This window comes from Staurois parvus, unplaced genomic scaffold (assembly GCF_062004578.1).
Source record: "Staurois parvus isolate SC_StPar_1 unplaced genomic scaffold, SC_StPar_1.0 ptg000288l, whole genome shotgun sequence".
NCBI classification, from domain to species: Eukaryota; Metazoa; Chordata; class Amphibia; order Anura; family Ranidae; genus Staurois; species Staurois parvus.
In genome coordinates this window covers 149,247-163,124 of record NW_028318084.1, presented here as the reverse complement: position 1 = coordinate 163,124, position 13,878 = coordinate 149,247, and the positions used below count along the sequence as shown (strand labels likewise).

Here is a 13,878-nt window from a genome sequence, read left to right as displayed (position 1 = left end):
CAGGAGCTTGTGATCCTTGTCACACAATCCTTTCTCCAATCACCATCACTACGGAGAACTGTAGTGACATAAGGGACGGTAAGGAGGCACAGGGCGCATTGAAGACACAGGTATACAACACTTCTCAAAGTGTTAAACGCCAATCAGTCTTTTGAAGGCTACATTATCTGGGAAGGAGGGGGAACCAAGAAATATGGGCCACCAAAGAGTATAATGGCTCTTCTTTTGCAGGATACTGTGTGTATGACATCTGTAGAGACTGACTCTTTAAAATATTGTAATCACAAGAGACATTTAAAAAAAGCATAAAGAAAAAAAAACGGAAAACAAAACAAAAATTAAATTAAACCAGAACACAAAGACACAGCAAAGAAAATAGATATTTTAAAAAGTTAGAGATGGCATAAAACTAAGAGGAAGATTTTTTGCCCAAGCGATGGCCATTTATTATTGAGCCATCCTGTTGAAGTACGGTCACAGTATCAAGAAAGCCTCCCCCACAACCACTATACCAGACTTCCATTGCTCAGACAAAACAAAGCAGTAGTTATTACGCAGTGATCCCTTAGATAGATGATCCAAATTAAATGTTTCCAGAAGCTAGGATGTACAAGGTAACAGCAGTTGCAGCATACACCACCGTACAGGGAGATGGGTAGCACACAGCTAGACACAAGATTAAGCATTGTGAAAACACAATTGGTGACATAATTTATTGCAGACAGAACATATACCACTAGATGCCTGGCAGTTGAGGGGCATTAGCACCATCTCTAAAGGAAACCGCAAGTCTAGAGTCATCTGTGCCCACAAAAAAAGTGTCACTTCGCTTTCTAGGACAAATAATGAAAACATTTTTAAAATGTATCTACACAGTCCCATTCCAAACATCAACTGCATTACAATTACAATATTCCTACATTTTTGAACATCTACACTGGAAAAATTTAACAGCACTTTTCAAAAAAGGCAGAGCCACAGGTCGAGAGAGAGAAAACAGGTGGCGCACACACCTAGTGCATTATCCAAGGTTTATTGTAGGAGTGAAAGAATAATAAAAACATACTCACAGACGAAGCATGTATCTAAAGAGCATAGAAAAATGACAATGGCCACAACGGCAGGCAAGGTGTTCTCACTGTCAGTGCGGTCAAATGGCTGACGTGTTTCGGGGACGAATTTCTTTCCTCAGAGCTGATGACCAACCTCTGATGCTGATGTATGATGAATGGAAAGTAAGAGCCTTGCTGTTGAGAGGCATCAACAGCAAGGCTCTTACTTTCCATTCATCATACATCAGCATCAGAGGTTGGTCACAGCTCTGAGGAAAGGGATTCATTCCCGAAACGCATGTGCGCCACCTGTTTTCTCTCTATCCAGTGGCTGATTTCCCTGTCTGAGGAGGGCTGCACCCCTGAAGCATTTCCTTTGGTTGTCGCTGTCCTGGTACCCTTGGCTTCCCTTTTGGCTGTGCATATCCTGAGGCGCTGGAGAGTACATACGAGAGCCACAGGTCGGTTGAAGTTATCAGCAATTGTAATTTCTGTGTATAAAATGAACAGGAGGCCTCCAACATCAACATTTCTGAACATTTTCTTACCACCAGCTGATGAAGTGATTTTCTGAGCCTAAAGAAAGTTTGTTTAAGAAAATTCAACCCTACTGTTGCATTATTCTCATGATAAACTTAAATCTAAAAAGGAAGTGGACACACCCAAATGCCACCTCAGACTCCAAGGGAGACCTCAAATGCAGAGACAATGTCCACTTATACAACTGTTTCATCGTCCACCAAATACTAGCTTTGCTAGGGTGTTTTTTTTTTGTTTTGTTTTTTTAAAGGTTTTCAGAAAGTCATTACATGGGTAGTCAGTGAGTTGATCTCACCCAAATGTCAGAACAGGTGGCACACTCCCTTTGACAATGTGCAAGCGCACGAAACGCGTTAGGGAGGTGCCCTATATACCTTGTGACGTCACACTACACGGCCCCTGTGGACAGCCGGCGGCCATTTTTGGATTTCCCACTACTTAGCTACCTACTACAGCATGTGAGTAGCATACCTGATGTTTGTCTATTTTACCCCTGTGGATAATAAAAATACTACACTATCAGTATTTTCTGGCTCGTTACTCCTGAGCCCCCCCCCCCCTCCTTCAAGGCATATTGGGATGATCTGATGGCCACATTGAGAATGAGGAATCTCCCCCTGCTGGTGAGACGTGTACACATCCCCTGGTACCTGGAGTCCTAGAGGTTGTGATTTCTGCCCAGCTGTTGCAGGCCAGATGACCTTTCTCAGTGATCCAGTTTCAACAGGCAGATGACCAGGAGTTGGTTAACACTCAAATGCGCATTACCATTGCGCTTTCTGGTTAGTGCAATCTACACTCATCTCTGTGGGACAAATAAGGTCACAAAAGTCACTAATTTCTTCACCATTGTTCTTTGAGATTTGACACAATGCACTGCAAGAACACTCTTGCTGAAGATTTCTAGTCACCTTTTTCACAATATTTGGACATTTTAGATATCGCCAGATCTACGTTATGATTAAGTGATGTTCACAATACCATTTTTTGATTAGACACACTATATGATTATATGTATGTATTATGGAATTATAATAGCGCTGCATGTTTTTGTTTGATATATGATCTCACCCAAATGCCACCTCAGACTCGAAGGGAGACCTCAAATGCAGAGACAATGTCCACTTAAACAACTGTTTCATCGTCCACCAAATACTAGCTTTGCTAGGGTGCTTTTTTTTTTTTGTTTTTTTTAAAGGTTTTCAGAAAGTCATTACATATGTAGTCAGTGAGTTGATCTATGGGCTTTGTTATTAAAAAATATATATCTGGTTTGAAGTCATTTGCCAGAAATAAATTCTATGTTGAGGAAAGTACCACTTTCTCCAAGTTTTTAATCAATGTTTATGTAACTGTCAACCAATCTAAAAAGCGTATAAAAAGTTGTCTCTATCAAATTTTAGAAAAGGAAGAGTATACATCAAACAATATCAGTATGCTTTAACAGGAAAGTACATAAGGAAAGATACTGGACTATAATAAAGTAGTAAAAGTTTTTATCTATAGAATGTGTTGTAAGAAAATTGGGATGAAACTTCACAACATGCACAACACAGGTACCTCTTGAGCAATCAGAAGTAAACTGTTCCAATAAATGGAGTACAGCTTTATGTGACTGGTAAACATTCTTTTCAATTCCTGAAAGGTACATTTTGAAATTCAAAATTTTAGCATACAACTAAATTATGATAATGAAGAACAATTATTTAAAGATCTGAGAGTTGCTTACAGGTGTCCCAAATATGCCAACAATGGTAAATGGTGTGCTGGCACTTAAAAAGCATTGGAAAATCTAATGTGGCTATGTTTGAAAAATCAGTCATAAATGTAAGCTTTTTACTTGCTGTAAATCGCTTTTCCATTTTTTTTCTGCATAATTAATCCATGTGCACTGCTAGGTATATTCATTGCAGTAGCTGTAGTGATGTTGGATGAATCTACTCCTGGGTCCCAACAAATAATTTCCCACTAATATTTTGCCAGTTTCAACTGATAAATCTATAGGACTCAACTAAATTCTCCCACACTTTGCCATGATACTAGTTGGATGTATAGTATATGATCTCAAGACAGGATCAAATAGCTGTACAATAATTTTAAAAGTGAATTCCGCACCATTGGCCTTTTGTAACCACTATCAACATCTCATAAACATAAAGAACTAGCTAGAAGTACATCTTCCCAAATCTGATAATTCACATATGGATTTATTTTGTTCAGCCTGCAGCCCATTCTGTTCTGGCATTCTGATCACTGGCTGTCAGGATACCAAACCAATGACTACATTTGATGCTGTCTTTGGATAAAATGAAATATTGATTAATGTCTTTGACTGAGCAGGAGTCAAAGGAAGTAGTTCAAAGATATTTAGGTAGGGTGATATTGTCCAAGGAGGGACTAATACAAATGAGGTACCTCCCTGGGATATACTACATTCAACATTACCTGAGTAGTATTCACAAACTGACAATTTAAGTGCTACTTTGCTTCTGTTTATCAGGAATTGCCCCTGCAGTTGAAGATTCTGGTTGGAAACTGCAACCTTTGTTATGCCTTTGCCCTGCCACAGCCTGCCACTCAAAGGGGAATCAATATTTCTGATTCCCCTTTGAATAATTTTTTACGTTTATTAGGGATTGTAGAAACTAGCTTTGGGCCTATATCCAAAAAAATTTCCCGGAGACTTGTGTCAGAAAAGAAGTTCAGTGAAGTGTTAGATCTGCGTTTTCACAATAAACTGTACATATACAAACTCACAATGCAAATAAACATTTAATGCATGGCAAAAGATTCATAGAGCACTACCTGTACTTAACCTCCTTAGCGGTTTCCCTGAGTGTAGCTCGGGGTAAAATTTGAGTACCAAGAGCGGTAACCCCGAGCTACACTCGGGCTTACCATGCGGCGTTGCTCAGGGAGTCCCTGCAGCACTTACCTTGTCCTTCGCTCCCACGATGTGTCCCTTGCAGCGTCCCCGACCATCTCCTCCGGCCGATGCCGGCATCCGGCTTCCGTGTTCCGGTCCCTGTGACGTCGGGACGTACGGGCGCCGGAACCGGCGGCAAATTTGAAATTTTACAAAAAATTTCATTTTGTGCTGTCATTGCTGTGTCAATGCATTTCACATACATTTTGTCCCGAGTGCTTTGTCCGGCGCCCTGCCTGCATTTTGACTGTTCTTTCTGCCTGGAAACTTAGAAATGTCCATGGCGTCCAAAAAGCGTCCCTTTACGTCAAAAGCGGTTTTAGACCAGCTAGAGAACAGCGATAGTAAATCAGAACCACTTGCAGAATTGAGTGATAATGATTCGTGGGGAAATTTGTCATCAGACACTGAAAACAATTTTGCGACTTTGCTCAGCGATGTGCGAATTTGCCTCTGTATTTCAAATTTCAGTGTTTTTGGTTTGATTATATTATTTAATTAAATTTATTATTATATTAATATTTTTTATGATTTATTAAATTATAATTTATGATTTTGTGTTTCAAGTTTTATCATCCCCGGGATGTTTACTAGACTCTTGTTCGTACAGATTTCAGTGAGTTATTCCTAAATATTACAGCCTACAATAAAAAACTACATATTTCCATGCAAAATAATGGTACCGCTTTCAGCACAAAAATTTGGAAAGAATCATACCGCTGAGGAGGTTAAAAAAGCAGCACATCAGTAGAAGCATGTTGCAAGGGTATTTTAGGTGTGATCTATACAAATACTGTAGTAAGTTGTAAATATTCTTGTTTTTTTATACCTCAAAGGTGATAGAGATGCAGTCCATATATGACAGAAGAGACTGTTCAACTAAATTTGCAAAAGTTTGGAGGATGTGCATTGCAACACCTCTTACTGCCCAAAGTGTATTACCACATTTACAGCCAAATTTGGATAACACTTACAATATATTTGTTACGTTTCCATGACCATAGCACAGCTGGTTACCCTTTTAACTGCTTTTTACTTGCTTAAAAATCCTTAATGCTCTCCCTGCTTTGCAATATATAAGAGGGAGCTATAGAGTAGTGCAGTTCTTCAATTTCAGCTGAAAACTAGATTTGATATGGTCTGTCTTAGTGACTAACAACGTAAAGCCCACCTCCAACTAACACTTTTTAAGCAGTTGCAGCGACCTCTGTTGTCTATTTTTGTTCTGCATCTGTGATGTAGTTTACATTTTATCTTTATAGATTGCATTTCCCTTTAGATCAGTGGTTCTCAACCTTCCTAATGCCGCGACCCTTTAATACAGTTCCTCATGTTGTGGTGACCCCCAACCATAAAATTATTTACCCAGTAATTATAATTCATGAAGTGTCGTTTTACCTCCAATACTGCTGCTTTCTACACAGTAGCTGCTTTCTACACAGTAGCTGCTCTTTACACATCGGAAATATGTGTTTTCCAATGGTCTTAGGTGACGCCTGTGAAAGGGTCGTTCGACCCCCAAAGGGGTCGCGACCCACAGGTTGAGAACCACTGCTTTAGATGATTCTCTGCAACACACATAGCATTTATTATGGCCAAAAACTTAATCCCATTTTATAGCAATAGGATATTTCCCCTAGTTTCAGGTGCTGTATTTATGAAATTCAAAATCCTCTTGCAAACAAACTGAAGATTTTTGATTACCAAATTAGTTACTATAGCAATAAATCTGACCAGGCCTTTAACACTTACCTCAAATAGTTCTTCATACTTTTTGACTGTTCTCTTTAAGTCATCTTCTTTCTCTGCAATTTTTTTATGAAGCTGTGTGGTTTCTATATGATGAGATTGCATTAATTCAGCCTCGACCTCCTGTGCTTTGCCTTAAACAAAGAAAATTTTGTTTTTTTAACCAGTAAGTTTAGTCCTTACAAAACTATACTTGTTAGATTTATTACAGATCAAATGAAAAAATGTATTACTGGTAATATATGATCTCCATTAAACTGCAGTGAGTTCCTGTCCAACAAACATTTCATAACCTAACAACACATAGTTGTTGAAAAAACATCAGCGTCTACAAATTATGGTATAGATCAGGGGTGGGCAAACTTTTTGACTTGAGGGCCGCAATGGGTTCATATATTGGACCCGGGGGCCGGACCAAGAGTAGATGAATGATGTGTATGTGTCATCCATAGTAAGTATAGTAATATTCCCCCATAGTAAGCATGGTATTTCATCCCCCATATAGTAATTCATCCCCCATATAGTAATTCATCCCCCATATAGTAATTCATCCCCCATATAGTAATTCATCCCCATATAGTAATTCATCCCCCATATAGTAATTCATCCCCCATATAGTAATTCATCCCCCATATAGTAATTCATCCCCCATATAGTAATTCATCCCCCATATAGTAATTCCCCCCCCCTATAGTAATTCATCCCCCCTATAGTAATTCATCCCCCATATAGTAATTCATCCCCCTGTGTCAATTTACTTACCTTTGCTCCGCGCGTTCCTCTCGCCATTCCGGTCTTCAGGGCGGACTGTGAGAGGAGCCTAGCTCCCCTCACATTCGTCACGCTTCCCCGCCTACACACATCCTGACAGCCAATGTATCACGCTCCGCGGGCCGGATTAAAAGGTCCGCCGGGCCGTATACCCATTGCTGGTATAGATAATGGAATTTACACCGTTTTTGCTATACAGCGCTGCACTAGTTTAACTGACAATTGCGCAGTCATACAATACTGTAAATAAATGATGAATGAAATTTATGTCCTTTTTTTTTTTTTTTTTTTTACACAAATAGAGCTTTCTTTTGGTGGTATTTGATCACCTGTGCACTTTTATTTTTCATGCTATATACAAAAAAGACAGACATTTTTTAAAAAATAGACCCCGATATTTTCTCATTTATGTAAAAAAAATATCCAAAAAAACTCAAATTTCATCATAAACTTAAGCCAAAATGTATTCTGCTCCATGTTTTTGGTAAAAAAAAATCCCAATAAGTGTATATTGACTGCTTTGTGTGGAAGTTATAGCGTCTACAAACTATGGTATAAATAATAGAATTTACACAGCTTTTACTTTCTGACTGCCTATCACATTTCTTGAAGTGCTAAAATACCAGGACAGTACAAACACCCCCCAATGACCCCTTTTCAGAAAGTAGACACCTTAAGCTATATGATGAGAGGCATATTGAGTCCATGGAAGATTTTTTTTTTTTTCCACAAGTCTTTGGAAAATGACAAAAACATAACTTTTTTTATTTTTTATTAATATCTTTTATTACATTTTATTTCAACACAAATAAAAACAACAATATGCAATTTAGCAGAATATGAACAATCTAACTAAACATCTTTAACCCTTATTCCACTCCCCCCCCCATATCCCTCCCAACCCCATATTTACCCCTGTCCAGTTAGTTATTACCAATTCTATCTTACCCTGTCTACTAATCACATTCAAAGCCCTATATTCTCTCTTCATATTATAACTTTCCAATTATTCAGTTTTAAGTTTCCAATTGTACCACCCGGGCCCCCATTATTTCAAGGTATTTTTAAGACGTTTTAAAAACATACCACTTACTTCATTCTTTTCTAAGTTTTCCAATCTGTTTTAATCTATATGGTATAACTCCTCCATCTTATTTATATACTCAGTCCTCTCCATCCACCCTCATAGTTGGGGGGGCCCGTGCCTGACAAAATTTGGGGATTTAGCCTTTTGCAGCACTGATTACATGGTATAATAGACTATTTTTTATTGTTTCACTAATATCTCTGTCCTATAAAATAGGCATACCCAAGGATCTTTTTGAATAGTTATCCCCAAGATCTCCTGTATATATTGGATTATCTCTTGCCAATATTGAATTTTGGGCATTCCCACCAAATATGAGTCATAGTCCCTCTTTCCCCGCAACCCCTCCAACATAGTGGTGAAATTTCAATACCATCTAGTTAAACATATAGTATATTTCTACTGTGTTCATATTTATCAGACCGTGCATCAACTTAAACATTTTATTCTTCTGTTGCTCATTCATTGTTGTACCCAATTCTCTTTTCTATTTCTCTAAGAACAACAGAGGTTCCGACCTCATGCATTCAATGGGAATCTTATATATTCTGGACGTTACATGTTTGTAACCTGTCCCATGACTCAACATTTTTTTTATATAATTCCTTTATTTTGAGAAAGTTGCAACACAGAACAGATATGAGTACAAAAACACATTGCAGTGTATCATAACTGGGTATTACACAAAAAAACAATGTCAGGCATGTAACAGCATTAGCCCAGGCAATACTGTGAAGAGCAAGTCCAGTGAGCAACAGATACTGCAGCCAAGGCTGCGGACGGTACCAGAGCAATGCCACATTGGGCAATGGTCAGCTAAATAAAATTAGAAAGAAACATGGGTTCATATGGCTGATTTATCACAATTATGATGGGAGAGCCAACAAATACCAAATAATGGACCCAAACACAGAATGAAGGGCTTACCCAAACATAGGGGGAGGGGATACAGAAGAGGAAAACAGGAACAGCAGCCTGAACAGGTAAAACAGGTACATGTAAAACAGGTAGGAGCCCCCCAAAAAAGAAAGAAAAAGAACGAAAGGAGTAAGGGGAAGTGTCACCCCTCTGGGTGGGAGTCCAAAAGCCAGGGAAGTAGCATCACCAGTTTACAGCCATCTCCCTAAAGTAGACATCAGTATAGATAAAATAGTGCCATGGCCGCCAAGTTTCAGTAAAGACTTCTTCCATATTATGTAACGTGGCCGAAAGATCTTCCATGTCCCGAAGTTCATTAACTTTAGCATACCATAGAGCTATCGTTGGCGGGTTAACCTCTCTCCACCAGAGCGGGATACAGGCTTTAGCAGCATTCAGGAGTTGTATAGTGAGGGAGTGCTTGTATTGTTTGATGGGTCTCTCCAACAGGTGCAACAGGCAGGCCACCAGGTCGCCATTCATGTCAACATCAGTAAGTTGTTTAATGAACCTGAGCCAAAAAGGTTGAATCAATGGGCAATGCCAAAAAATGTGGAGCAAGGACCCCTCCCTGGTCCCATAACGCCAGCAGGAGTCAGGAATCTGAGGGGAAATATGATAGAGTGTAGTGGGGACCCTATACCACCTGGTGAGAATTTTATAGCCGGCTTCCTAAACCCTAGAGACAATGGAGGATTTATGGGAGAAATAGAGAATCTTCTCCCTCTGCTGCGACGCGAGTCGTAGATCCAGGTCTGTCTCCCACTTAGCCAGAAATGGTGGAACATAGTCTGCACCCGGGTGGGTCAGGGAAGCATATATTTCAGAGACAGAATGATGTACCGGTTCCCTCCTATGAAAGACAGCCTCAAATCGTGTAAGGGGTCTAGAGATGCCGGGCATACGGGAGCAACGACGGAGAAAGAATCGTAACTGAAGACCCCCCAAAATTCCAAGGGAGGATACATGAGGCGAGAGAGGTATGCAGAAATGAGAGTACCTTCTAAAGTAAAGAAAAAAAAAAATCAGTCAGGTGCGTACATCTGGAAGTTTGAAAATGAAGGAATTGTGGATGACACAGACCAGGACCAAACTCATGATTACCCAAAATAGGGATCACCAGAGAGGGCTGTGGGGAGACCCCTGTGGGGAGCGGAAAGCCACCCTTGAAACTCGTAGGATGCTACCCAAGGTAGATGTGTGCCAAGGTCCCTAGGTAGCGGAAAGCCAAGGCCAGTTCAAGGCCATACCCCCGGAGTCCTCCAGCTCCATGTCCACCCAATGTTTGGCCCCCCCCCATTACAATGCCAATCCACTACTCTGGTGAGATGAGTAGCTCGGTAATATGCCCGATCAGGAAGGCTGACACCCCCAGACAGCTAGGGTAAGGTTAGGCGAAGTAAAGCCAAACGAGATTTCCCAAGCACCCAGACAAAGTTCCAAAAAAGGGAACTGAGCCTGCGGAAAAACACCAGGGGGAGGCAGAGTTTGTAAGAGATAAAGGACTCTCGGGAGTACCGTTATCTTAAGAGCAGCACAGCTTCAGTTTCAGAAGAAGCAGTTCAAAGTTTGCCCCATACAGACGTGAGAGATCAGGAGTAATGTTTGTACCCAAGTACCTAATGGCTTCTGTCGCCAACTTGAATGGAAAAGAGGGCCTAAGTCCCCGTATAGTGGTTGCGTCAGCAGATATGTTAAGTGCAGAGGATTTCGTCAAATTGACCTTGAAGTTAGACAAGGAGTCATAAGTCTGTAGGGCAAGGATATAAGCGGGTTCGTGACAAAAAATATCAGGTCATCCGCGAAGGCAGCAACCTTGTGGCATCCCGAGGGTTTGAAGTATCCAGCTATACTAGGGTCCGAACAAATCGTACACGAAAAAGGTTCCAATGTTAAAATAAAGATAAGAGGAGAGAGAGGACAGCCCTGACACGTCCCATTCGAAATGGGGAAAACGTCCGACCGCGTCTCAATAACCCTCACCGCTGCTGAAGGAGAGGAATAAAGGGCACAGATCCACCGATACATAGGGGTCTCAAGTCCAAAATGTTCAAGCGTCGCTTGATAAAATGCCACCGGACCCTATCGAATGCTTTTTCCGCATCCGTAGAAAGTAAAATCAACAGACTCTTACAGGTCTTAGCGGCATGGATTAGGTTGAGCACACATATAGTATTGTCCCATGGCTCTCGCAAAGGGACAAAGCTCGTTTGGTCCTTGTGGATCAACTGGGGAATAGTGGGAGTAACCTGTTGGTGCTAACCTTTGCAAAAAGTTTTAAATTTCAGTATTGAGCAGGGCTATCGGGATCACTGAGATATAAGCCCGAGGGAATCCGGGGGCATGGTCTTCCCCTTCACCAGGGCATTCCAGATGGACAACATATGGGGGCCCAGTAAATCACCAAAGGTTTTATAATAGGAGGCAGTGAAACTGTCCGGGCCCGGGGGCCTTTTTCGGTTTGGTTTAGGACAGGGCTACGCCGAGCTCTTCCAACGTGATTGGTGCATTCAGTTCCTTCCTAGCTGACAGTGGAAGGGATGGCATCTCAGAGGCAGTATTGTAGGAACGGGCGTCTGAGGAAGAATCCCGAGCAGCCACATTGGTAGAAGGCAAGAGTACCTGGCTTGTTAGACAACTCGTACATCATGCGATGGGATCATGCCAATTTCTGCTTAACTTTATAAAAGAGGAGATAAATCAATTCCTCCCGCATCTAGACAAGCTCCCTATAATTGGCGCGCGCTACACTAGCCTTGTGTGCACTCTCAAGCCGGCGTAAACAAGCTAGTAGGGTTTCAACCCGGAGGGTCCTCCTTTCGTTTCAGACATGCCCCTATCTCCGTCACAGAGCCACAGATGACAGATTTATGTGCCTCCCAAAGCATGAGAGGGGGTTACTTACAAAGCCTGAATTGAAGGAAAAGTATTCCGTTATGGCAGCTTCCAACGCCTGCCGTATATCCGGAGATTGAAGGACAGCTTCATTGAGCCACCAAGTTGGAGGGCTGCGGACCGTGTGGTCAAAACGTAAGGCGTGACAGATTGGGGCATGATCCCACAGAAGTATGTTACTAGAAGAATGCACCTTGAGTAGATCTTTTTGAGGTAAAAAGAAATAGTCTAGGCATGAGTAGGTTTGGTGCACAGAAGAGAACAATGAATAGTCCCTATCCTGAGGATGCATTAAACGCCAAGGGTCTACCAATTGTAATAAGTGAAATTCAGCCTTTAGATGCTTCAGTCTGGCAAAGGAAAGGTGGGACTTGCCCCTTGAAACGTCCAACGAAGGGTCATGACTCAACATTTTTTCAAATGGAAGCATATCCTGCAGTATCCTTAGTGGTTGAGGGAGTGTTTAGACACAGTGTTCTAATTGATATTTAAATTAATCTAGTGTATAAAATAAATCTTTTTTACTCCTTAATTCCTGAAATGTACATAACTTCCCCTTATCTACTATATCTCTTATTCGTGCATTTCTATTTCTAAACCATTTCCCAGAAATATTATCATTCACTGGTGGGAACAAGGCTGTGTCCACCAGGGGTATCAACAGTGAATTATACTCCCAACCCATTGACTTATGCAACCCATCCCATATTCTCAACACCTCTCCAGTGAGTGCGCTAATCTTATCATCCAATTCTCAAAACTTTCATGGGATACAAACAATACTTTCTAACTGCATGTTGCTTAATATACCTTCCAAACAAAATGGTCACTTAAATTATATATTGCTCACACAAGCCATTGGTATATGTGGAACTACACCCCAAAATACATTCTGCTATTTCTACCGAGTATGGGGATACCATGTGTGTGAGACTTTTTGGGAGCCTAGCCACATATAGGAGCCTGAATCCAATGACCACTTTGAAAGCCTAAAGGTGTGTAACTTCCTCATTTCACTTCATCATTACCTATCACAGTTTTGGAGGCCCTGAAATGCCAAGATAGCACTAAACTCCCCCACATGACCCCTTTATGGAAAGTAGACACCCCAAGGAATTTAAAAAAAGGCATGGTGAGTGTTTTGCAGATCTCATTTTTTTCTCACAAGGTTTTGAAATATAAAAAAAGAAAAGAAAAAATATGTTTTTGTTTTCTTTCATTTTCCAAAAACTTGTGGCATCAAACGAAATCTACAAAATGCTCACCATGCTTCTTATCAAATTCCTTGGGGTGTCTACTTTCCAAAAAGTGGTCATTTGGGGGGTTTGGTGCTATCCTAGCATTTCAGGGCCTCTGAAACTGTGATAGGTAGTCAGGAAGTGTAATGAGGAAATAAAGCCCTTTAATAGGTGTTTATTGGATTTTGGGGTCCTGTACTTGGCTAGATTGCCAAAAAGTCTTTACATGTGGTACCCCCATACTCGGGAGAAGTAGCAGAATGTATTTTGGGGAGTAATTCCACATATACTCATGGCATGGGTGAGCTATAAATCATTTAAGTGACAATTTTGTGTAAAAAAAAATATTTATTTTTTTTTGTCATTTTCCAAAAACTTGTGGTAAAACAATAAATTCTTCTATTGACTCAACATGCCTCTCAGCAAATAGTTTGGGGTGTCTACTTTCCAAAAAGGGGTAATTTTGGGGGTGTGGGCATTGTATGCCCAGCATTAGAAGTTTATGCCACACGTCACACACTCTTATAACCACCTGAAGACCAAGCCTTTTATGACACTTTTTCTTCACATGAAAAAAAATCTGTATTTTTTGCTAGGAATTTACTTTGAACCCCCAAATATTATGGATTTTTAAATCAAACGCCCTAGTGAATAAAATGGTGGGTGCTGTAATTTTTTATGTCACATAGTACTCGCGCAGCA

At 40.6% G+C, this 13,878-nt stretch overlaps 1 protein-coding gene across 1 annotated transcript in view; it reads right to left on the bottom strand.

The window, feature by feature from the left end:
• GOLGA4 (golgin A4) overlaps positions 1 to 13,878 on the bottom strand; it is a 172,510-nt gene that overhangs the window by 60,438 nt on the left and 98,194 nt on the right. Inside the window, exon 15 of the mRNA XM_089682387.1 lies at positions 6,271 to 6,401. Coding sequence (XP_089538513.1) covers positions 6,271 to 6,401 — 131 coding nt within the window. The remainder of the gene's footprint in view (positions 1 to 6,270; positions 6,402 to 13,878) is intronic.